At 39.8% G+C, this 25,615-nt stretch overlaps 1 protein-coding gene across 1 annotated transcript in view; it reads right to left on the bottom strand.

The window, feature by feature from the left end:
- Nucleotides 1-1,116: 1,116 nt before the first annotated feature.
- The window catches only part of TBC1D9 (TBC1 domain family member 9), a 53,594-nt gene continuing 29,095 nt past the window's right edge, over nucleotides 1,117-25,615 (bottom strand). The window contains exons 8-21 of the mRNA XM_027652665.1: nucleotides 24,029-24,199; nucleotides 22,345-22,495; nucleotides 20,575-20,789; nucleotides 18,672-18,789; nucleotides 17,461-17,746; nucleotides 16,660-16,789; nucleotides 13,057-13,155; nucleotides 12,868-12,936; nucleotides 11,256-11,496; nucleotides 6,839-6,904; nucleotides 5,508-5,594; nucleotides 4,550-4,624; nucleotides 4,312-4,412; nucleotides 1,117-3,364 (exon numbers count right to left, since the gene is read on the bottom strand). Coding sequence (XP_027508466.1) covers nucleotides 2,651-3,364; nucleotides 4,312-4,412; nucleotides 4,550-4,624; nucleotides 5,508-5,594; nucleotides 6,839-6,904; nucleotides 11,256-11,496; nucleotides 12,868-12,936; nucleotides 13,057-13,155; nucleotides 16,660-16,789; nucleotides 17,461-17,746; nucleotides 18,672-18,789; nucleotides 20,575-20,789; nucleotides 22,345-22,495; nucleotides 24,029-24,199 — 2,523 coding nt within the window. The 3' untranslated portion in view covers nucleotides 1,117-2,650. The remainder of the gene's footprint in view (nucleotides 3,365-4,311; nucleotides 4,413-4,549; nucleotides 4,625-5,507; nucleotides 5,595-6,838; nucleotides 6,905-11,255; nucleotides 11,497-12,867; nucleotides 12,937-13,056; nucleotides 13,156-16,659; nucleotides 16,790-17,460; nucleotides 17,747-18,671; nucleotides 18,790-20,574; nucleotides 20,790-22,344; nucleotides 22,496-24,028; nucleotides 24,200-25,615) is intronic.

Raw genomic sequence — 25,615 nt, 5'->3', positions numbered from 1 at the left:
ATCTCCTTATGGTTTTGTTTGTTTGACTGGCTGGTTTCATTTGGTTTTGGTTTTTTTTTTAATACAGAAAGCTCTATAAAATAGCAGCCCCAACTGAACTCTACAGTTCACAGGTTAAAGAGACTGTATCTCCAAGCACAGAAAGCACAAGGCATAGGAACTTGTAAAAAACCATACTCACTTTCTGTGTAGGGTACCTGCACATACAGACTAGACTTTCAAAATACTCACATTTTCTCACAGGTCAGTTGAACTCTTCTGCAGCTTTCCATTCACCAGCTCCCAGGCAGCTACTAAAGAACAGGTCACAGCAGATGATGTCATCAAGTAGGCATCTGCCAGGTGGCTGTTTGCTGTGGTTCTGATCAGGTGAGAATCCTCATCCAAAAAAACCTGGAGAAAATCAGCTCACCTGGCTGCTACCTACAGCAAAGCCAGTCTTAAAGAAGACCTGGCTCACACTCAGCAGCTTTGCTGACATGATCATGAAGGTAAGGAAGGCTACTAGAGCAAAACAGAAAGAAGTTGCCTTGTAAAATGGCTCTTGTTACACCAGGCATCCACTTGTGGATGCCTCTTCTTGTTAACAGGAGTCGTAACAGCAAAATAATTCTCATGGTACGTTGCATCCCCTGCCCTGCGGGTGGGGTGTGGAACAAAGCTGACAAGGCCTTCTGAGATAAAGAAAGGTCTTTGAGCTGTAGTCTGTGTGTCTCTAGGGGTGTGTGGAAGTTTGCTGGTAGGCTTAAATTTGCTTTACCATCACAGACACCTAAAAGAGAAATACTTAGGGGATCTGCAAACCTCAAAAGGTCAGTAGTCCACTTAAGAACGTTAACTCTTAGTGCTGAAGACTTCCATTATAGCTTATTCAGCTGCCAGGCATTACAATAAAGCACCCCACTCTGGCCTCAGCATCTTAAGTTAAAACAAAGCCATAGTCTTCAAAATGGTAATTATGGCTTCAAATTAATGTCATTATTTGAATGAATATCATTATTCACATGTAAACTAATCCACATAGTCTGGTACACAGACCATAGTGCTTTTTCATACTGTTACATGTATACATACTTGAATTTGTCTGTGTAATAAACCACAACCACCTGCTTTTCTCTCTAGCATGACTTTTAATAGTTAAAAATCAAATATGTGCAGAGTGTACTTTATTTGTTCACATTACCTATTTGTGGTTAAAAACCACTTCATCCGACAGTTTAAAAGCAGTCTTTTAAAACAAAGGAATTAAACATAGCTTGTGCTAAAAAAACCTGCAAGTTACATGGATGCAATATTATACAGGAGTATAAAAAAATCAACAGTATTCTACAGAAAATATTCTCAAAACAGCAAATAAAGATTAGGCATGTAGGCATGATCCTGAACGGAACAAATATCAATTAAAAAACAGCTAACAAAATTTAAAAAAAATCCTGAATTTCTGTATAAAAAAAGCAAGGATTCAAAGTGCAGGTGCTCCAGTTTTCATTTGAACATATTATTCAGTAAGTCAGTACAGGATACTATTCATTTTATATAAAGTGACAGTGTTCTCAGTAAGACTTAAACATTCAGTTACATTATCTTGCAGATTTTTTTTCATTACTGCTACTTTACACTGTAGTAAATAAAGACTTATGCAATACAGGCTTTCATTTTCTTAATCTAACAAGGATATAATAGGTTGGTGGTAATGGTTAGTTTTAAGAGCTAAGCTATATTTGCTGTAGATCAGCCTTAGAAGTAGATATATATATATATTTTTTTTAAACTTTTAAAAACAGATTTCAAATTTTAAAAAGAGACTACCAATCTGTTCTGGGACCTGCATATACTGTCTTTGGAGCACATCAGCAAAGCTTCCAAATCCACCAGTTAGGAACACAGCTCTGGGTAGGGTCATGCTGGAAATCTTTCTTTGGTGGCTGCAGCTGGGAAAGGGCTCTCTCTACCAAGCTGAACCCAGGGAAAGGCAAAAGGGCTCTGCCTTCCATCAGAGCAGAAACCATCACATTTATCCACATTTGCCTGATGTGCCAGCTAGGTTTGGGATGGACTTCTACTTTTACTTGAGCATACCAGTCTCAGGCAGAGGAAGTTAGGAGCCAGGCAGGTGTCACTGAAGTGGTCTTTCATATATTCAAAAAAATAAAATTGAAGCATACATTAGAAACCTCTTTGAAAAAAATTATAGGAAATAAAATTATCCTTCAGGAATGTTGCCTGGAACTTAATTTCACCTGAGGTCCTTTTCAGGTTGACAGCATCCCTTTAAATTTTAGGTTGATTTTTTTTCCCCAAGAACCAGATCTCTATATATGTCTATTTTAAAAATGCACATAAATATTGGCATTAAGGTTACATTTAGAAATTCAGAACTTATCTTTACCATTATATATTGACAGCAAGATTAATAATACACACACTTCACTGACAACCGTTATTTTTTTTTCTGTATTTTGAATAAAATTTGCATTTGTGTAACATTTCCCACAGAAAGAGTGATTATACTTCAAGATAGTTAAGTCTGCACCCCAACATTTTCACATTAGTGAAAACAATCATGTTCTGAAAATACCAGGGCCTGTGCCAGGTACTAATAAATACAGAGTAAGAAAAAAAAAAAGAAAATAAAAACCCCGACTGCCTTTTATCCCGACATAGTAGAGATTTCATAGTCACTGGCCGAGGTTACGGGTCTACCCCTCATCCTTACGTTTTTAGCATTGGTAATCCTAGCCATCATGGACACAGGCTTGTCAAAGTACCTCACCAGCGCTGGCTCAGTCAAAAGGGAGGCTAAAAATTGCTCAAAGGTGATGGCCCAGTCCCTGTCGATGCTCGTGCTCCTGTGGAGAGCGGCGCTGTGGTTGCTCCGCACCAGAACGGTGTCCTCACCGATGTCCTCGCAGTGCAGCTTCTCCTCCTCGTGCGAGCCCGCGCTCAGCACCGAGTAGGAGGACATGGAACTGTCGTCTTTCGTGTCATCGTCGGAAATGAGCATGGAGGAACAGGCCCCGTTGTCCCTGGGAGAGGAGTCGTCCAGCTTAATGTCTTCCATCTGCATGCCCAGGGCGCTGTCGGGGCAAACGGCCTCCTCCTCGCTGCTTTGGAGCGGCTTGTGCTGCTCCAGGGGGTACTGCTGATGCTCTTTCTTCTGAAACAGCTCGCTCTGCAGAGCTTTGCTGCAGCTGTTGCTGCTGCTGTCTGCCTCGCTGGCGGGCTGCACGCTGAAGAGCTTGCCCACTTCACCGATCTCCAAAAGCAAGCTGGTCACAGCAGCGGTGGCGTGGTACAGGTCCTGCTCGTTGGGGTCCTCACTGAACATGTTGTACATCGTCTTGCACAGCTCAATGAACTGCCCCTGAACACGGAGGGAGGAAACACTAATGACAGCAGGAAACAAATCAGGCTGACGTCTACTAAATCAGTTTTAAAAGTCTGGAATTGAGGCATGACAACAGTTTGTGTGATTAAACTAAAATTGGGAATAACCTGGGTGAAGTCTAGAAAGCATTTTCTGTGACTGGGCAGTCAGATGTGTTGCCTGTCTCAAAGCTATTTAGAATAAACCACTGGATGTTTCATCCATCATATGACAAATATAATTCTCTGCAGCCACAGGGGGGCAACAGAGGGTGAGCAGTGAGACACTTAGCATTCATTTTGGTGGATTTTCTTGTAGGAATCATGCTAAGTATAACTAGGGGTCTGCTAAAACTAATGAGAAGTAATGAAAAATTAAACAAGACCTGCAGCACTCTTTAACTGACAGGGGTAACTTAGTTGGATGCAAGACTAGAAATTCAAAACTCATGAATTAAACAGGAAGGAGATTTGCTCAGGGCTACCTTAAGTAAGAATCATTGTTCTACAGAGAATAAACCTTCCCTACATGCTCTGGAGGGAACAGCTATCCCAATGGGTCTCCTACTCCTTAGCAGCTGTGGATCTGAGGGGAATGAAACTGGCAGTATAAATCACAAAACATAAAATGCTTCTTTCAGTTTATGCGTATCAGACATTATTAGCTAGCTGGCGATATTCAATGTCACATCACCCTTTGTCTAGAGATCAAATTAATGTTATCATTCCTATATGTGCGTGTCTCATTTTTGGGATGTTTTGGGAGCTGAATTCCAGTTACAATATTTTGAAAATAACTAACTTCTGTAATCAGCTGACTGCTGTTCTGTGGTAAAAAAGTATCTGCCTCAAAATAAAACCTTTGTTCAGTGTTAACTGAATATTTATACATATGTGAAGAAAGTTTAACGCTAATGAAAAATAAGTAACTGTCAACAGAAGTACCTGATTCAGCTTGGGTAAATCCTTTGCGTTTTTGGCTTTGGATTTATTCTCTTGGCTCCACATTCTCAGGTAATTTCGATTCTCTTGTGAGCTCTTCTTGCCTATTGGCAACAAATTACCCATATATGCAGGAAAAAGTCCATGAAGAAACCTTAAATTAATACTTTTTTTCCATGTTCAAAAGGAGCATCTTTGCAAGAAATGAAAGATGTAACTCACACGGAGACACCATGCATACCTTTGTCTGTTTTCAGACTCACTGTAACAAACCCATCATCTACTCCTTGTTTGTTCCTGCTGTCTAGGCCAACAACTAGGAAGTGGAGGGGCAGGGGGAGAGAGAGATCAGCGTGGTTTTAGATACATACATAGTTTTCATGTGTACAGTGCAAAATAAGAAAATGTTTACACTGCAGAAAATGCAGAGTAAAAATGATAGGAACAAATGATGATTTTTGCTTATTCTTAAACCTGCTGACATATTTAATTTATAATATCACTAATAAGCCTTGAACCATCTTAAATTTTGTTTGTGTAGTACAATGATTAGCCTGTGTTACCACAACACAGACAAATTCTAGCATGATGTATGTTTGGTGATTATATTAATGCACCTTCTCTTTTCTCTCAGGACTTAAAATTGCCATTTCCAGTCTATTAAACTCCTACCTATATTTTCAAACAACCTTCCTCCCCCTTGTAACCTGAAGAATATTTTCCTTGAATCAGAGAGAAACTCATATCTCAAGACAGATAATGCCATTTAAGGCAGCAGTAACGAGACACTGCCTCTCATCAGGGCACGAAAAGATTTCAAACTGCTGAACTACATTTTGATGTATCTTTTGGTCTCAGTTTCATAGAATATTTTAAGTTCTGATCCAAACATATCGTGAAAGCCAATATATCTATTCTTATTCTCCATCAACACATATATGCTGGACTTATCACAAAACTACATCTATTACAACACACTTGATGACATTATTCTGCAAGTACTTCTGCAATGCACAATCCAGGGTGGCTTGTGGTGTAAACATGCCTGCACCTCTAAGGATATAAAATATATACAAATACTTCATACTTCCTTTTACAGGGAACACTTCACTTGCAAAGTTTAACCCAATTAAAAAGTAGCATATGTTGTTTGAAATGCATTACCTCACCTTTTCATGTCCGAGACAAAAGATGCCTACCGTGCGTACACTCTGGTGTGATGTCTTCAAAAAAGTACTGAGTGGCTTCAAAAGCAGAGTCTGGCTCTTCTTGCTCAGGGGATGGATCTAAGGAATATAGTAAATATATTTCATTAACAATTCCGCCCTTTAATTAAAAACAAAAAGATATTTCCATTGATGTTTCTAGAAGTAAAAGTGTGAGGATGTGATGGACCAGGAATCATCTCTTTTCAGCTCGCAGGAAATGAACAGCTGGACCTGAACTGTCTTCTCCCCAGTATCCAATACTGTCTAAAAAGGAGCTGCCTACCCTCAGAGGTTGGCTTACCCATCTTCCCATGTCTACTTCCATTACTTTCTTCTGTGTAGCTCAGCGTGTCCTAAGCAGGGTATCAACTCCTTTCCAGCTGGAAACAGTCTGTCATGATTTGTTATGAGCTTACCAGTCCCCAAATACCAGAAACTGCATTTTTAAAAAGAGATCTGCTATAGTTCAATATTTTTTTAAAGTATTTAAAGCTTTTTTTTCCCTGTTTAATTAATGAATTACTCAAGCCTACCTCCAAGCAAAGCCAGCTGGGAGCAATCAGGGACTCATGCTCAAAGCACATGAAGGGGAATGTTCTCCTAAAGCCTTTAGACATCTTTACCAGAGCATGTAAATGGACACAAGACTTAAACCACCCAAGCAGTTGCAACATACTTAAAATTGCAGGTTCAGTGAGGACAGCAATAGGTTCTTTACGGCACTTTCGTGACAAGACAGAGAGGATACGGTTCCAGGATATCATTTTCTTCAGAGGCAAAATTGTTTTGAGATGTTTTCGTCCCCTCTCCACCCTAATCTGCCTCTCTCACTTAGCTGAGTCCAAGTTTGTACAGCTCCCTGGAAAACACATCTATGAAACCATCTGGAGCTTCCCTCTGCAAATAGTTGTGTCAGCCCAGAGGGGAAACCAAGAACAAAGCCTGGGGACAGAAACGAGGAACCAGGGCATGCAGGAACATTTCAAGCTAGCTTTGATATTAAATAAAGTGCATTATTATGGTAACAAAGGTTGAAGAACACTGTATTTATGCATGGGGGATATCACCAGCCCCAGATCAACAGGCAGAAGACACATATAAATGGCCTGTGTGTGGTTGGAGCAATAGAGGGCTGTGCGGGTGCTTTCAGACTTTTCAAATCTCTGTCTGGTTATGGTAAAAGCTCTTTATTTTACTGCTGCATAAACAGCTACAATAGTTCCAACAAATTAATTTTTAATTGGGAAAACTAGTCATAAACAACTCTGCTCCAAATTCCTGTTCTCAACAAGACAACAGCTATTTTAACATCATTTACTTACCAGGCAAAACATGCATTTTATACAGTAGCTTCAGCTTCTCTGTAAGATCTCCATGGCATGCTGCACCTAAACAGCATTACATACAGTACATTAATACTCAGCATTCAATGCCATTTTATTTACTATTGCTGCAATATTTTGGTTTAGAAGCCGCTACATTTACTCTGGTAAGCACTGCAGTCCCTTCACAGACCAAAATCATAAGGCAGTCACTTGATATGTAAGATTATACAGTCTGCAGTAGAAATAGCAAGAGAACGCAGACCAATTTACCCTGAATTCTGTATTTCAACCATGGGTCCTTCATTGAATGCCTATTTTATAGTGCTCAAAAATAAGCTATGGTCATGGCAATATCACCCCAGAAAGGCCTCCAGCTGAAAGTTAAAAAGACCTTTTTGTGTGGACTTCAAACTTTCTAATCTGAGGATCGAATAAAAACATCACAAGACTCAGAGCAATAAGATATTTACTGAAAAAAGAGAGAAATTCAAGTAAACAGCATCTATCACAGCTTAGCCATGGGCTAAACTGATGTTCAGGCAACACTTTCTAGTGACTTATCCCTATTCCTTTCTGGCTTACACTATAATTAGCTGTATGAAATCCAAGCTGCCTATTGTAGCCCCTCCTTCCAATTAATTAAATGGATAGTAGTTAATTTTAAAGTAATGAAATAACTGATAATCAGACTTCTTATTAAATCTCACTTGTTGTGACACGTTATTCATAAACAAATGAATTAACCTTCAATAATTAGGTTATGCAGGGATTTATTTTGCTTTATAGATGACTGTGTCAACTTGCCTCTGCTATGTGCAAACTACAATGTGTGGTTTGGCAAATCCAAGCAATCACAGTCTCTTGTAAAGCTGAATGCTACAATAAATACTGATATTAGGCCAAAGGATTGGGCACATCTACATGAGCCATTTTGCTTTCAGCTTGGTGTTTTAAGCACAAAACCTTGTTATGTTCCTCTCTGGTGCACCACGCCATGCAGATAATGCTTTCCCTTGTATCGAAACCATGCCTTAGCTTATGGCTCCAGGTACCACGTGAGTGCCCCACTGCTAAAGGCAACCTGAAATAACCAAAGCATGGAATTGCCTGCAGTTCTGCATCCTCCAGCAACAGCAAGGGAAGCAGTCACCGGGGCACAGGGTGACACATGTAGGCTGCTTGCTCCTCTCTCTGTCCCCAGATGAGAACTGAAAAAGCTCAGTTGCTACTGCTTTTCACCTGAGACAAATCTGTGCGTGCTTCCTAATGTCAGGCCCTTTCTTTCCCTCTCAAAATTACGGAGAGCATTGCCAGCAGGTCAAGGGAAGTGATCCTGCCCCTCCACTCAGTCCTACTGAGGCCACACCTGGAGAGCTGTGTCCAGTTGTGGGCTCCTCCGTACACGAGAGACATGGAGCTCCTGGAGCAGGTCCAGCAGAGGACAACACAGCAACACAAAAGTGGTGGCTGCAGTTGCCCCTCTCTTGACCACAGGTAGAGGGGTGCAGTGTTTGTACAGCATTCAGCTCCCTGAAAGCATTGGAGAAGTGGTGAGGTTAACACTCTGCTTTCTGAACGTGCTTCCACAATCTGTGGTTGAAGAAAAAGTGTTTTCAAAAAGAAAAATACACTCAGGTACTCCTTGCAAGACACGGTTTTCATGGTGCTGACTTTTGCAGGAGGCTGTGATGAGTGCTGCAGTCAGCAGCAGCCACTGAAGAAGTGGGAGAGCTGCACGTTCTGAAAAGGGAGTATTGCAAAAACATGATGGGAGGCAGGAGACCACTTTGAGTCCGTGTAGAAATCTCTCCAGCTTACTAGGAAGCAGAGTCAACAACTGTCATGCTCTAATTCAGTGTGGTACAGGGGTGCAGGTGAATAACAGCTCATAACCAAGGCTGAAAAACCCTTTTGAGCAGCACAACTCCTTAGGCAAACTAATCAAGATCACTCCTTTAGCTGAACTTGCAGTAACACAACACAGAGTAAATGTACAGAAGAATATGCCAGGTTGTTCCATCTTTCCTCAGCTGAGGCCTTAGAGGCACCTGAAGTAGGAAGTTTTTGAGCTATTTGCTGCAGGGACAGTGAAAAGGAAATAGAGATTTCCAGTTGCAGTTACAGCACTCTCATATCCCAAGGATTTCAGGCTGACACAGAAGAAAGGGCCATGAGATCACAGCACCACCCTTTGATATCTCCTCTTCATGGAGCTCCTAGAAGAAGTCAGTGGCACCAATGAGAGGTTTTGAGGGAACAAATCCTTATGGTTACATGGAATACCACTACTGAAAGAGAGAGGTGTGAAACAGAAATGCTTCTGGTGCCATGGCTGCTTCAGATGACAACAAGCAGCCTCCAAAATGGGCCATACCTAGAAAGTACTTGGATAAGGACACTTCCTTTAGGAAAGACAGACTTGAGTAATCAGGGCCAGAGTTCAATTCTGCTGTTTGGACTCAGTAAGAAGCAAGAGGGCAGTGCCCACAGATCACCTCCAGAATGCCCATCCTCTGCCCATGCTTGCCAGGACAGCCACAAGGAAAAGGTGACACAGGCATCTGCTGAGCAGATGCATCTTGCTCCAACAAAACATACTTGTCATATAAGATACTTTCCTAGCCAAAGCATATTGGGCTGGTGAGGCAGACTGAAGCAGCTGATGTTTGTGGAATTATTAAAAGTCCCAGGGCATGGTGAAATATGCTCAAAGAGATCCAGTGTTGTTTCTGTTGACTGTGTTGCCCTTTCTACCATTCATGTGCTTCTTAAACAAAAGGGGTCAGCAGGGTTGACTTTTTTTAGAAAAAAAAGTTTTCAAGCTACACCACACTGGGCTTAGTTTCTGAAAAAATGTGGGTTTGCAGAACTAGCAGTTTTGATTATTTCACTCATTCAAGATTTTAATTCAGTCATGTTGGTTTATAGCCACATTTGTCCACTTTATATTAATTTCTGTTCACAGTGGTCAACATTGGCCGCTGTTCTTATTACTCATTATTGGTTCCAAAAAATGCTGTCTCAGTCAAAAACTGGTTTATTGATATTAACAGCACTCTGTTAACAGCAGGAATAGTTAATTCATGGGTCATCAAAAGGCCGTTGAGTGTTACCTGGCAGACAGTCCCTCAAATACAAATTGCTGCATCACTGGGGTTTTTGGGTGGTGTGAAGGGGAGGTGTGCAACCAGCTTTACTGTCACATAGCTATTTTGTACCTGCAAGAGAGCAGGTGTTACCATCACTGTACAGAGGTTTTAATGCAAGGCTGTATTTGGAGCCCTAACATTTAAGCATAGTCTTACAAAGAGTTGCTAAAAGCCAGATTGGGAAACCTTTTCTCTCTCAAAAAGGATCAAAATGTAAAGCTGAAGGAAATGTCAGGATGCCATGAAATACATGATAGATGGTGAGATGTTGATCACTTACAGGAAACAATTCCTGCTATATTTAAAAATATAGGAGTGGCCAGCTCCTGCCTCATCTTTGCTTCCTCATGTTATTCCTAGGGCTTGCACATTCCCTGTGTGGTGATACTGACTTTCATGTCCTGAAATCTGGCTTCTTCAAGACTTGCATGGGCTATAACCTTCACTACCAACACTCAGCCTCCTTCTCTGACCCGCACCTCCACTTTCTCCTTTTCAGGTGACTTCCATCCCGCTCTCAGTCTGCAGCCTTGCTTGCTGATTTCAGAAGGAATACAGGTAGTACCTCCCACTGCAAATACCGTGGGGTGTGTTATCTTCCCCTCACGCAGGAACACGCCTACGTGCCACATCAGCAGATTTCTAAAGAGAAGGACTTTTATTCAGGGGCAAAACCAGCATCCTCACTCTATCCTTTCCCTGCCCCTTACATATTCACACAAATTTCTCAAGAATCTTCTCCACGAACAAATGCTGCCTCTCTCCTCTTTCCAGAAGCACTAACAAATGGTAAAAATTCCTGTCTTTCAGGGAAAGCTTAAGGAACATACAATGAAATGCAGTGTCACTGAGAAAGGAACACTACACAAGAACATACAAAAGGCTTTTCCAAAGGAAATACTCTCACTAGGAGTAATAACACCACTAAGCACACAAATTGTGGTCCATTTTTGCACTGAGAGTTAGTAGTCAGGGAAATCTTCAGATCCTAATGGATGTGCAGTTCAGGTGTCGTCCTTCTCCCAGTGTGATACACCACTGGCTAATGCAGATGCAGCTACTGAGACCAGCCTAAACCCCAGTGGGAACCACCGTCACAGGCATGATAACACGAACTCAACAGAAAAGTAACTTATGCAAATTAGCATATGTTAAACTCATTATCTGATAGCTAATATAAGATCTGTGTTTCTGAAGGACGGGATCCCCTTCAGAACAAACCATTTTGGTCACACTATTTTGGAGGTGCCGTGAACCCTCCTTACTTAGCCCAGAGACGAATTCCCGGAAGTTGATGAGCAAGTCTCCATTTTCATCAAGCAGCCTGAACAAGCGGGCAGCCAGGATATCCGAGTGAGTTCCACATGCCCAGGGAAAGAGGAGGGCGAACATGCCCTTGAACTGCTCGAAGTCAATGCGGTACTGCTCCAGGTAAGGCAGGCTGGGATCATGCCGGTCAGTGGCGTTGCTGTTTCCTCCCCAGTAGCAGCTGGTCAGATGTTCAGCCTGAAAAGCAGGGAAAATACCATGAGATTGTCAGCACCTCTGTGAACAATTCACCATTATCAGTGATAAAAAACCATCCCAAACTTGTACACACACATTCTTAAAACAGTGCAAGAGAACAGATGTATTTCAATTTTCCTAGCCCTTTCACTTCTGGAAGAGGTTTCTCCTCCAACCAGAATAAAAAGACATCCCTCTAAAAAAAAAAAAAAGAAAAAAGAAGGTAAATCAAAACTTATTCTGCCTCCTAAGCAGGTGAAACATGAAATTCTCATTTTGAGCAGAGCAGTAAGCAGCTGCGACTTCCATATATACACAGGTTTGTTGTGCTTAGTCACCCTGTTCGCTCTCATTACACAGTCAAGTCAGAAAGGGGAGTCCTATGAAATCTTTATTTAATCTCTAATCATATGAAAATAGCTGTTTATTTGAAATATTTTTTGTTGAACTGTTGATTCTCAAAAATACTGAATAATGTACTATTCTACTGAACTCATTGAAGGTTCTCATTTTGGCAGCACCTATTTAAAAACAATTCAGAAGCTTAGAGAAAAAGATCCAAGCACTGTTCAGTGATCAACCAAGGCTGTCTGACTTGGTCTCACTGATTCCATGGAAGATTGAAAGAAGGTACTGAAAGATTTGGACAACTACAAGACTTGTCATTTACAGACGGGAAAGTAAAAGGAAATAAATTCTTCATGGTATATGTATATAAAAAATCTCTGTTATAACAAAACAGAGGAAGAAAGCATCTTAAGACATTGTGCATGAAGGTGAAGTTAAAGCATTTAACTTCTCACCTTTAAATGTTTGGATCTGACAGCACTGCTGTTCAATCAACTTACAAGGACACATCACTTTGTAACACTAAATTCCCACGTAACATATTAAAGCATTAACAATGGCAAAAATCAGCTATTGTGACTACGAAAGTATTAGCTGTCTGAGACAATAGAACAAAGGTATTTCTCTGCTAAATTCCAAAACTTAGGTCAGATAGAGAGAGACATATGTCAGGTTTCTAAAGACTGATCAAAAGCCTCTATCTATTCACTTTTTGTTTTTATCAGTACACGCATTTTTTTCCATGGACAAATTATTCATTCATATTACTTTTCCATAGTGAATTATTAAACTCCTGATGTTTTAAAAACAGCTTGTTGTTGTTGTTGTTGGTTTTTTGTTGCATGTTTTTGCTTGGTTGGTTTTTTAAAATCAATAATAAAGCAGTTAATTCCTGTTTGTATCAAGATACCCCAATAGTAACTCACAGACTCGACCTGGTCTTTAGAAAAGACACTGTCCCACAACAAAAATAAATGTTCACATTTCCTGAAGGTATATGATCTTATCTTCACTTAGCTTTACCTTGAAAAGAGCATATAGTTCCTCCAGTTCATCGATAGTAAAAGAAGTCTCTGTCACAATAGTTCGTACCTTTTGAAACATAACATTAACAGTTATGGACTTGAAATCCATGTTTCATTGAAAAACTAATTTGAATTTCACAAACTGACTGGCCTTAATATTTGCAAAGAAGATTATTTCAGTACTCACCACGTTGCGCTTTGTAGTATCTTCAAGGGTTTGGATGACTTTTAGTCTTTGTTTGAATCTCATCTGTTCAATTAAATCCGCTCGGATACTTCCAAATTTCTTAAAAGAGAAAAAGTAGTACAGGATAGTCTGTGTATTAATATTCAGAATATTTAGCCTGCCTTTAATGTATTTCAGAAATTAATTCAATTATGTGATATACCACAAATGGAATTGCTGTCAAGGCATTTTTTTAACACATTACAAATTTATGAAGACTTTATGAAGATTTTATTTTTTCCAATAACTGATTTTCATTTGAAAAGGCCTTTATTAAATTTCAAATTCTCACATTTCAAACTGTAATCTCAGTAGTTAGAAACTTGTTGCCTGGTAAAACTCTATGAATAGATTGTTTCATTACTCCACCTGCAGGGTTTTATTTCAGCATGTCCTGGAATGTCTCATAATCATGACAGAAGAGAGGATACTTCAACTAACTTGATCTCTACTGGCTGAGACAGTATAGAATGTATATATGAGTATATACATTCTCAGGATCTGAAACGAAGTATCAAGAATGCAACTTCCATCAGGAAAAGATTCTTTTAAGTACCCAAGTCTTATTTTCAGAAGTTTCTTTTACAATGCACATAACAGTGTCAGGGAGTTCCTGAACACAGTACAGAAGCATCCTAGGGGAAAACCTATTAGGAATAATATTCCATTTTTTCATAAGCAGAGAATCCCTAAGATTCATTTTTGTAGAAGTATTATAAGCAGAAGTTTCTTGCCACTCAAAAACCACTTGTAACATACTTAGAAAGGCACAGATGATCAGCAGGAACAATAATGCCAGACATCAAGTACACCACATGTAAAACTATAAAGAGGTGGCAAGAAACTTTTAAACAAGATGGATTTATATTTCCAGTGCAAGTGCATCTACACAAGCAGGTCATAATTTGCTGTCACCTTTCTGTATGAACAAATTAATGCCAAAGCTGCATTTATCTATAAAGATGTTAATCTTTATCATGTACCTTGGGAATAAAAAGATGCTTAATTTACCTTGAGTATTTTGACAAAAATGGAATCTAGATAAACATTTATGAATATCAAGCATCACAGACGTCACAAAACCTTGAAAAGACAGGTATTTTGGCTCTGAGACCAGATCTATTCCAGCAATCAAAGTTTATTCTCTGTTCTGTATGCCAAATAAGAAGGTCTGTCTGCATCCATGAAATTAAGACTCATGTAGCCTACAGAAAAGGAAGGTCGCATGCAATTACCTTCTGGGAATGGTGCCTGGCCCATTTTAACTTTCGAATTGTATAAGGAATTGTTGGAAGTGTGTCACCTGTTTTAAGTCAAAACTGTATCAAACCTTTCAACAGCACAGACCTTTGAGTGTCAGCTGTTTGGTTAAAATGGCCAAGATCCAAAGACTACTATAGACATAGCTTAAGTGTTTAAGGCTATTTTTTTTTCCAAACTAACACACAATCAAATGAGTTAAGCACGTCACAGCTCTGAATAGGAGTCTATGCTCCATTGGCAGCTAGTGAACTGTGCACAGGCTTTTAAAACTGCAGTGATTATACCTTATTTCAGTCAATTCTATTATGAACATTATGAACATTATGACACCAGGGTCTATGGCTTCTGAATTAAATGCAATATTGAATGAAAAGATAAAGAGATTTCTTAGTAAAATGTATTCTCAGTAAATATAAAAAAAAGTACTGGCAGTGTAAAATGCACTTGTTATGTATATTCTCTTATTTCAAGAATGTTTTTCCTTTGAAAGTAGAAAGTCTCCGCAACCATTGGTTAATTATCAAAGAATTCATCTAGACCACTTTAGCTTTCACTGGAGACTTCTAATATGTGTATCTGACACGATTACCTAAGAGCTGGACAGGGTCAGAGCACGACGGAAAGCAGCTCATCATAAAACAACCCAGACATTGTGCTTTTGCCAGTGCTATCAAATTGTCAGGCTCATCAGGTTCCCATGACATATATCATAGGACAGTCTGCAAGGTTTTCCCCTTTCCTTGGGGGTGGGGGGGTGTGTGTTTGAGGGAGGGCAAATGTCTCCAAGAAAAAACATTTTCTTCAGCTGTAGGTCTTCCTACTTTTTGTAAACAATAAATGTCTAGAAGATGAAGATGGATTATGATGGTTACCCAGTAAGCACCTTTAACAGTTTAAATTCTAAAAAATAACCAAAATATGCTCACTTACTTGGTATTTCCCTTTTTGTGGCTGTAAGAAAGCTAACAGTGAATTCCCAGCCCTGACTGCACGTAACTAATGGAGAAACATTACAGATGTAACAGATGCCTTCAAGTTTTTTTATCTTAATAATATACTAATGAATTGTTGGGGTCTTTTTAATAATCAAATCAACTAACAACAGTGACTCTCCTGAAACTAATTCCCTCTTTGCAACCAACTCCTGCTTTCCTCACAGTTCTTCACTCCCCATGCTACTTGTTTTGCCTAATTATACTGGAGCACAGAGGGTTATCTGGAAGGAGCTACAAGATTCTGTGCTGTAGAAGCCCCTAAAAGACAGACTGGCTCTGCACAGAGTCAGGTTATTAATCTAAAAGCAGTTAAGCCAATGCAAGCAGTCTTCATGGCAAGGAAAACAGAAAAATACAGAGGAAACAGAATTTCACATAAATGCCCTTCTCCCCATTCTAACATTGGGTGAACAACTTTGGGTGATACGTTTTGCCCTCCAGAACAGAATACTCTAAGGACCACCTACTTCCTTACTAAACAGCTATCAAGCAAGGGGGTTTTAGGAACATAGGAAGTGCCTTTGAAAAGGTTGTCCTATTTCTAAGTATGAACCGACTTCTTGAATGCTTGTTCAAATGCTTGTTTATGCTGCATGTCAATGGAAAGAAAAAAGGAAATTAAGGAGAATAAATCTTTAAAGTTGCTCCTTAATTTTTATAAAAAATGGCTATGTCAGTGGACATGAGAGGCTTTTAACTGATGGCTTATTTTCAAAATTTAAGGACAATAAAACCAGTTTTCAGATTATAATTGTTTTTGCAGGTTTTGTCCTATGCTTTATAGATATTAGTTATTACCAAATCCTTTCATTGGATACTTTTTTAGCTTTGGTGATAGTAGAAAATATAGTGGCACATGGTCATAATCAGCACTTGCTGAGGGGAAACACAAACAAAAAAGGTAAAAGAAACAAAACTCCACTGGTAATAGAAAGATCCTCTGAAATCATACAGATTTCACTAATATTTCTAATATTTCAGTTTGGAAAAGCACGAAAAAACTGAGATGAGAATTACCCTTTTTCAAATTACAAGTTCAGCGTTTAGTTTGTAAATCCCTTTTTGCTTGTGGGATGTTCTCCTTCGAGTCCTCAGGCTTCTATATAAAACGTCTCCAATTAAAAGTTTTGGTTAAAAGAAAGTCTAACCCCTCTTCCTTGGCCCAATTCAGCCTTCTGAGATGAGTCTGTATTTCTTTTATTTTTTTTTTCAGTTTCCAGCAAAGCCAAACTACAGAGTAACAAATTCCTCTGTGAAGCAGAAGTTGTGTGTGTTGGCAAGTTCCTGTTAAGGAATCTTATCCTACCTCATAGGAAGACCTGATCAGTCTGAAGATATCCACCTCAGGATAAGGTTCTACATCATCACTGAGCAGCGAGTGAAGATGAGGAATGGGTGGAAGAGTGCTGTCCTTATTAGTTACACTGTCCAAGTATCTGGTAGGAAAGAAAAAAAAGAAATGAGAAGCCCAAGATACATTTTTATCTTCCTTTCTGAGGGTTAACAGAAAAAGGGTTACATATAGATTATTAAATGTAAAAATTACCAAGCTGGTCTCTAATAAGAGTAAGGCTAATGAAACTTATCATGAATAAAAATTCCAAAGTTTCAGCAGCACCTTGAAAACTAAGCACCACTAACAAACATGAGGAAATCGAGGTTGCACTCAGTGATATTAGTTTATATTAAATGACTCAAGCCCCTCTATTTACCAGCCTCCTGTTTCACTGAATTCTATTGATTCAAGATCCTACTTAATTCTTCTGAGATGTATTTAGTCCATTCCCAAAACAATTTCCCTTGACATTGAGGCTTTATCTTAGTAACATTTAAAAGGCAGCAGGCAAAAGATGAAGTAACAAAACAAATTAGGTTTCTATAACCAGGTTTGGGAAGTTTATTTGATTGTCTTGAAGAATTTATATCTTGTTGGTCACTTAACATTATTCTAAGATAACATAAATACTACCTTACAGGGGTGAGAGAACGTAAAAGGTTTACATATATCGTACTGGTTTAAATTCAGTATTTCAACATAGAAGACAAATCAGAAAAGTAAGCAAAAAGAAAAACAAAATTAAGACACTTTATTTTCTGTAATAAATACCTTCCCAAGACTGTCATGGCTTCTCCATCATCTTTACAGTTAAGCAGCTTGTCTACATTAGCTTCGAGGACAGCGAGTGCTAATTGAAATATCACCTTTATTCCTTCACAGAAGAAACAATCCACAACCACCACTGCACTTTCAAATGGCATTACACTGAGGAAAAGAGTGAGGAACCAGGACAGGGAAATGGTGGAGATTACACCCAGGTCCTGCATGCAGTCATAAAGCTGTGGAATGTAGTCACGAGCCAACTCTTCAAAGACACCCTGATCCACCAATGCTCCTGTAGAAAATAAATAAAGTTGAACATCCATTAATTTGGGAGCAACTGACACATTGCCATTTAGGGGAGAAAAAATATATACATATGTTCTGCATATATATATGTATAAGTACAAAGCCTAAAAATATTCTACACGATGCTTACACACATTTTCTCAATTTCAGATAAATAACAGATTCCATTACACTACTGAGCTGTACAGACAAATTGAACTGTAATATGGTTTATTCTGCTTTAATTACATACTTCACAATAGCTAACAAAGGGTCAATTTGGTCTAGCACCTACAGCATTTAAATGGTGGCTTTATATTTACCATTATTAATTGGCATAAGGCCTCAGCATCACCTGTTGAACGAGGCCAGGGTGACTGGGAAAGTTTGGAATTATTTCAAGAGAACCTCATGTTATACATTTTTATGCCATAACATCAGTGTCTTATGCAGACCAGGAAAAATCATTTCTAGGGCTGAATGAGTATCTCATGTGAGCTACAGTAAAAAGAGTTTCCATGATAAATTGAAGAGCCACTTCCACATACACAAGGAAACTCATCTGACAACAGGAGGTAAACAGGCACAAAGACTTCTACTGCAAACTGTTAAAGCTCCTGTTTCTACCTTACCTTAATCAGATAACTGGATCATCTAAAATTCAAATTTTAGCCTCCCATCTCTTTTCAATTTACTTTGTTTAAGCCCACTTCAGAATGCTGTCCAATCCTAAGTGAAAAAACTATTAACTACCACAGTATGTGTTTACAGAATTGCTTCTATGCTCCTGAGCAAGCTGGCTTGTCACTGGCATTCACAGTTGTATCTATCCCACACATACATCTACACATATATTTGTTTCAGTACAAATACCACCAATTATTTTGGTTATTTTTTGTACTGTCTTTTTAGAAAACATCCCCATGACATACCAACAACCCTTGTGTTGTAGTAGTCAGGTAGCATCCGTTCACACAGAGCCACCAGCAGCCAGAAAGCTTCCTCCTCTTTTGCATAAAGGAGGAGCACTGAAGTGACAATATTCATAGCCTAAAAGAAAGACAAATGTAATTATTCAATACCTAGCACGGTACCTGGGAAGGTAAGTGGTTAGGAAATAAGCTACATCTCCCCCTGCAGACCCCAGACTGTTAAAGGATTTCCCTGTAAAAACAGCAAGACAGTGTTTTCCCAGTGCTCAAAGGAAGACTTAAGAAAGCCTCAAAAAAAAAAATCACAAAAAATTGTTAGTTGTTTTCTTTTCTTTATTTTTCTCCTTTAGAAAAAGAATAAATCAAGATTTCTTTTCCTAATCAAGGGCCAACTCAGATCTGCAAACATCCCATTACACTGATACTGATACTCTCCCATAGGTGCTCTCGTGGAATCTGAGCCTGGTGCAGCCAAAATACCTCTTACAGCACTAATGATGGCCACTGCTCCAGCACTCCTTGCAGAGGCTGCCTGCACTGCCCATGCTTTCTGCTCCCATGGAAAGGTCAAGACAGAGCACCTGTGAGCTCAGACAAATGCCTGTAAGGGTGTCATTCACAAACAACCAGAGCACAGGGAAACACAAGTGCCTTGCTGTTGCTCACTCTCCACATTTGACTGTGGACATGACAATTTTCTATGGCCTGTTTGACTATATTTCAAATACCACAGCACTGTACAATGACCTCGAATTGTTTGCTTACAGCCTTTGACTAGACTGCTGTTAGTCTGAAGAAACGAAGTATTTCGGTACTATTTTCTTCTCAGTTTGTCTCCTAAGGAATTAGCTAATCATTTCATAAGACTCCAGCTTGATCATTACCTGTCTGAAACCACAACTAAGGTCTCAGCTGAAGCTCCAAACTATGTTACAGCTCTGTCAAAGTCTGTGTTATTCCTTTTATCTTGTCTACCATGTATGAAATACTTCAGTGCCTGAATTCTCACTGTAACGTTATGAATGCCATGGACCAAATCTCAAGGCTATTAATTACTGTGACAGCTTTAGGAACCAGAGTTGAAGTGTCTTTCTACTGTTCCCCTGTTAAACAACCTTTGCAAATGTTGTTGTAGCTATTACTTAGTATTATATTTTTTATTAAATAATTTATGATGGTATCTGATAGAACTGCTTGCACTTACTCATATCTAGGAGTCTTAACAGTCAAACATTAATTAGGCTTCTTAATACTCATGAATTTAAGTTTCCTTTTTGCAAAAATATGTAGGAAGGAAAAAAAAAAAGGCCCAGGTGATACGCCAGATTTATGTAGCAAGAAAGAATGATTTAGGACCAGAAGCTAATGTGACCTGAATCACAGGCATAAGAACACCAAAACCAGCATTAACCAGCATTAACTCTATGGATACATCATTGTGGCTCACAGTGATGAGATGTCTTCTAGGGTGCTTTATTTTTTGACAAGTGGAGAGTTACTACAACTAATACATTGAATAATTAGATAAATATTTAAGGCTTGAGGGTTGTTTTTTTTTGTTAAAAAGAATCTTTCTTCATAGTCCATTTGTCATTTTCTGTAGATGCACTTCAGGATGGCTCTGACAAGTTTCTAGATTTATGGGCAGAACACACAGAAAACTTCACATCTCTCAACATGTGCTTCTAATACTGCTGTCAGAGTAGCTCCCTGTGTCAAATCCCTCTGAGTTCAGCATTGCTGCCATTCTGCAGTGCTGAGGTGTCAGCTCACAAGCATTATCCACGTGCCAGTGCACTTCACTTCACACAGCTGAACACCCATGTGCACAGCTGAAGGAACAGGAGTATAAGGGTAGAAGTGGAATTCCAGAAACTGAAGGAGTGCAGGGTGTTTCAATTACCTGACAATATCCTATGTTTGGGTTTCTAAAAGCATAAGCTGTCAGGACTCTCCTTAGAGCAGCAATACCCATCTCGTTCTGGAATGCAGGGTGTTCCGGGAGGGAGCGGTGCAGATCCCTCTCTATCTCTTCTGTAGCAAGGTTATATTTTCCCATCGATTTCTCCACTAGGTCCTCATAATAGCCTGGATGAGTGGCCATTTCATTAATGGCTCCTGAGAGTGGGAGAACAGTATTAAAACCAGAAGAAAAAAGGAAGAGTTGGTAGGTACAGCATTCCAACATGATGATCTGTTGCCCTTTCCTCTCATCTTGAATATCACCAAGCATCTCAAAAGCAAATATGAAATGTTATTTTGGTAAAGGTGATTAAAAAAAATAAAAAGGATGTGCTTATCAGCCCATCTTGTCTTCTCCTCTAGTGGCACTTCTATAATGAGGTTTAAAAAAAAAGAAGAAGATAAAGCCTGTCTCTCAGCCAGAACAAAAAATGAGGCATGAAGAATAAACCATCTATGCAGTCACATGGTATCATGAGCTCCCTCTGCAGATGGCTGCGGGTTTGGCTATCCTAAATAACCCAAAACATGCCTCTCTGAGTAAGTTATTTGCCCTGAGGAGGGCAAGTAAATTAATGTTTGCTTGCAGAAAGTATGATACATCAGCCAAAAGCAAGAGACAGGAACTCGTGAGCTCTATTCCTGCTTCTGAAAATGACTCTGTCATCTTGGGTAGGACACAGCCTGTCTTAGGGATACTACCACAGGCTCACAGAGTTGCTATGAGATTTCATTACTGACTTTGAAACTTCTCTGGAAATGAAAATCAAGCATCAGTAGCACAAACGGAAAATATTAGTTATACATACACCATGAAAATTGGTCCACACTAGCTGCTAATCAGACACAAAATGGAGCTGTACATGCCTGTGTATATTTTCCGAAATCATTTGTTTAATGCCCAGCAGCACAGAGATGTACATGATTAAGCATTATTAGGGAAGAAACAGAAAACAAACCAGAAAGCATCATATAAAGTCTCTGGTGAGCTCATATCCTAAATGATGTGGGTAGCTGTGGTAACTATTTTGGGGTGGGCTAGAGCTAGAGAAGGTATACAGTAAGTGAAGGGTTATGAAGAAAGCCTGAGGTTGGATTGATTTCCACATAACTAATTAATAAAATAAAAAAAATTAATAAAATTCTTCAACTTTGAAAAAAAGGCCTAAGGGGATACAGATCTAGAGAATCCTTCATGGTACAGAAGATAGACAGAAGTATTTTCTTACCATTTTTCACATAATGGGAACACCTAATAAAATGATAAAGTAACTTTTTTTGTATTATTAACAAAAAAAGATAGTGGTTCCATGCAACATGCATGAACTTCGGAATTCCTTGCAACAACTCGCTGTGAAGGCCAAAAGCTTAATTGGATTCAGAAATTACTAAGTAAATAGGAATGAGGCTTGCTGGTAGATGATGAACATCCAGGAGGCCCTTAGACTGCTGGCTGCTGGTAACAGAATGTGCATTCTGCTTTTTTATACTCTTCCCTAAATTTGTGAGCCTGTTTGAAGAAAGGGTACTTACTAGTCTAAACAGAACTCTTGTCTAAACCTGTCTGGTGCCTGCTAACAATCAAAACCTTACTTACTCTGTATATTTTCAGACACTTATTATCTGCACCTTTAATCATCTTTGAAAAATTTTTTTTCTCCCCTTCATGCTTCTGCTTATACCCCACAGTCACATTCAAATGAATACCTACCTGAAAAGAGTAGCCAAAGTTCCCCTCTCATGCTTTCTGGAATGCCCTTCAGCACAAGGTCTCTGGTTTTCTCTGTACGATACATACAGACTCCTTGGCCATATTCAGCAAAGTGAATCTTCCAGGCCTGTTCCTTCAGGAACTCTTTAGCCTAAAAGCAAAGGAAAGCAGGCATAAAGATGCAGCTTCTCTTTCCAACACTCTGCCCCACTGAAATCTTAAGTGCTAAAAAGCCTACAATGCCCTAACTTTCCAAGTGAGTAAGAAGTAACTTGGCTGCAGTCCAATTTTCTTCTTAGTGGGCTTCCTAGTTTCTATCCCAGTAGACCTTGCTGTTAAGAGAATATTATTGAAGCAGTTTGTAGTGGGTTTCTGTGGCTGGGTTTTGGTAGCAGGGGGGGCAGGCTACAGGGATGGCTTCTGCTAGAAGCTGCTAGAAGCTTCCCCTGTCCCGTGGAGCCAATGCCAGCCAGTTCCAGGATGGACTTCCTGCTGCTGGCCAAGGCTGAGCCAATTAGGAGTGACAGTAATGTCTCTGTAATAACATATTTAAGAAAAGAAGGTTGTTGCTCAGAAAGAATTCCAGCCAGGGAAGAGTGGAGTGAGAACATGGGAACAACAACGTGGACACCAAGGTCAGTGCAGAAGGAGGGGCAGGAGGTGCTCAAGGTGCTGGAGCTGAGGTCCTGCAGCCCGTGGTGCAGACCATGGGGGAGCAGCTGTGCCCCTGCAGCCCATGCTGGACCATCGGGGTGCAGAGACCCACCTGCAGCCCATGGAGGAGCCCAGGCTGGAGCAGGTGGATGCATGAAGGAGGCTGTGACCCCGTGGGAGGCCCAGGATGGAGAAGGGCCCTGCCAGAGACCTGCAGCCTGTGGAGAGGGAAGCCCATGCTGGAGCAGGTTTTTTGCAGGTAGGACTTGTGGCCCCTGTGGGGGACCCACACTGGTACAGCTCATTCGTGAAGGACTGCACTCCATGGAGGAGTGACCCACGAGACAGCAGTTTGGGAAGAACTGCTGCCCAAGGGATGGACTCATGCTGGAGAGGTCCGTCAAGGACTGTCTCCCATGGGAGGGACCTCATGGGAGCAGGGGAAGGACTCCTCTCTCTGAGCAGCAGCAGAAACAACTGACTGAAACCCCCATTCCCCGTCCCCCTGCACCACTGGATGGGAGGAGAGAGAATATGGAACAAGAGGTGGGGGGAAGGTGTTTTTTAAGACTGTTTTATTTCTCACTCTTTGGCTCTTATCCTGTTCGTAATAAATTTAAGTACTATCCTCCCTTTGAGTCTGTTTTGCCCATGCAGGTAATCAGTAACTGACCTCTCCCAGCTGTTATCTCAACTCATGTATCCTTAACTGGTTTTTTTTTCTCTCCTCTGTCCAATTGCAGAGGGGAGAGTGAGAGAGTGGCTTTAGTGGGTAGCTGGCATCCAGCCACTGTCAACCCGCTACACGGCTGTACTAAAGAACAGGAATACAACCTCTCCTTTGCTTTTTTTTCCTGCAGTGAAGTTATTTCTGTTGGTAAAACAATGTCATGCTCAACGCTTTATTTCTGTGAAAAGTACTGCCTATTAGCTCTGGGTGAGACTCTTCTGGGTCAGAAACATGGGTTTTAAAGAAAACATGCTTTAACAGCTTTTTCAGTCAGGTACAGCACTCAGGGGTGCATTTTACCAGCTTAGGGTTGAACTCCTCAGGTGACCTCCGCCGATACATGGTCATTAAAGCTTGAGTTGCTGTTGGAATGCCGTTGTCATTGAGGTTGAACTGTCGCTCTCCCTCCGACTCAGAGCTCAGGCTTTTGTGAGGGCTGGCAGAAACTGAACTACTGGATCTTGTGAACACCTGTAGAAAGCAGTCACAAGCAATACGGACATGGGGATGACCCAGAGTCCAGACTTTTTACTTCATTTTACTCTAAAAAGTCATACATGCTAACAGCTAACAAACGCTCACCCATGTACAGGCTGACCATATGACACAGCAGAAATTAAACCAGTTCCTAAATAGCTCCCCTGGAACACTATAAAATTCTATAATGAGAATTACTAAGGTCATGTTAACTTTAAGTAGCCCTGGGCAACTGAATCAGCTCCCTTGGTCTGCTGTCAGCATTGTAGGACTGTTAACTCCATGGGTGGCTCCATGACTGTCCAGAATGTAAAATCTATATATAACATGTATTTTTGTATGTGTGTGTACACATATAAACCCACATACTTATATCTGTATATATGTTTATACAGACATATACAAAATAAATTATTTTTCCCCTTGATTAAAAATATGTTCTACAGAAAATTCAACACTGTCATATTGTGATGTGGAAGAAAAATATTTTAAAGAAAAACGATTTTCTGACTTCTCGAACATTTTTGAAATTGTATCACAGTAAAATCTCATAGAGAAGTTCATAGCAAATGCCTGAAATTGCAAATAGTAGTCATGTATGTCTACATATGTAGTCATATTACTAAATGTAGTAATAATGCCAGCAATTACTAATTTGTGTTTATAATTCAGTAGGTAGAATACTTAGATCCATTCAGGGCAAAAGGCAAGACAAAGTTTCAGCACTACACATGCCTACGTGCTCTGGCATACAACTATAACAACAGAGTAATTATACCTCACCATCAACAAAGCAAATAAAAAAAAAATTCTATTAAGATATACATAGCAAACAGGGTAGGGCTATTCAGTGCAATACTAAGGTATGGCTTAGTACAGACTTGGAATGTGAGATCTACCCACATAAAACCAAAATGATACACCCACATCAGCCTTTTCTGCTTTGAGATCTGAACTAGTAAACTTTTCTAAGTTTAACGGATCTGATGAGGTCATTGTATGAAGCACCTGAATTTCATACATAAAATCTGGAATTCAGCAGAAGGCTTGACATTCAAAGCGCTAAGAAAAGTGTACCTTATCATATCTTTTAAGAACCATTTACTTTGCACACACAAATAAGGAGGGGGTTCGAGAATAGGGGCATTTCATATCCAGGACAGGGCAGGAGTTTTTTGTTAGTTCAAATGTTCCAAAGTTCACTAGCCGTACACATGCAAACTCGCTCAGCTCAAATGTTGTTTGCAGAAGAATCAAAGGATGGGATTTAGCAGCTGAAGTCTTGAATAAAAGGAGTTTCATATCCAATGATAACTTCTTCAAATTATTAAAATTCCATGATTACATTTGACTTGAACAAGTTAATAGATATTAAAAGTATCATTCAATGAACCAGTTAATTAGCTATGA

Source organism: Corapipo altera, unplaced genomic scaffold (assembly GCF_003945725.1).
Source record: "Corapipo altera isolate COAL_440 unplaced genomic scaffold, ASM394572v1 69, whole genome shotgun sequence".
Classification (NCBI taxonomy): domain Eukaryota; kingdom Metazoa; phylum Chordata; class Aves; order Passeriformes; family Pipridae; genus Corapipo; species Corapipo altera.
This window is presented reverse-complemented; position numbering and strand designations above follow the sequence as displayed.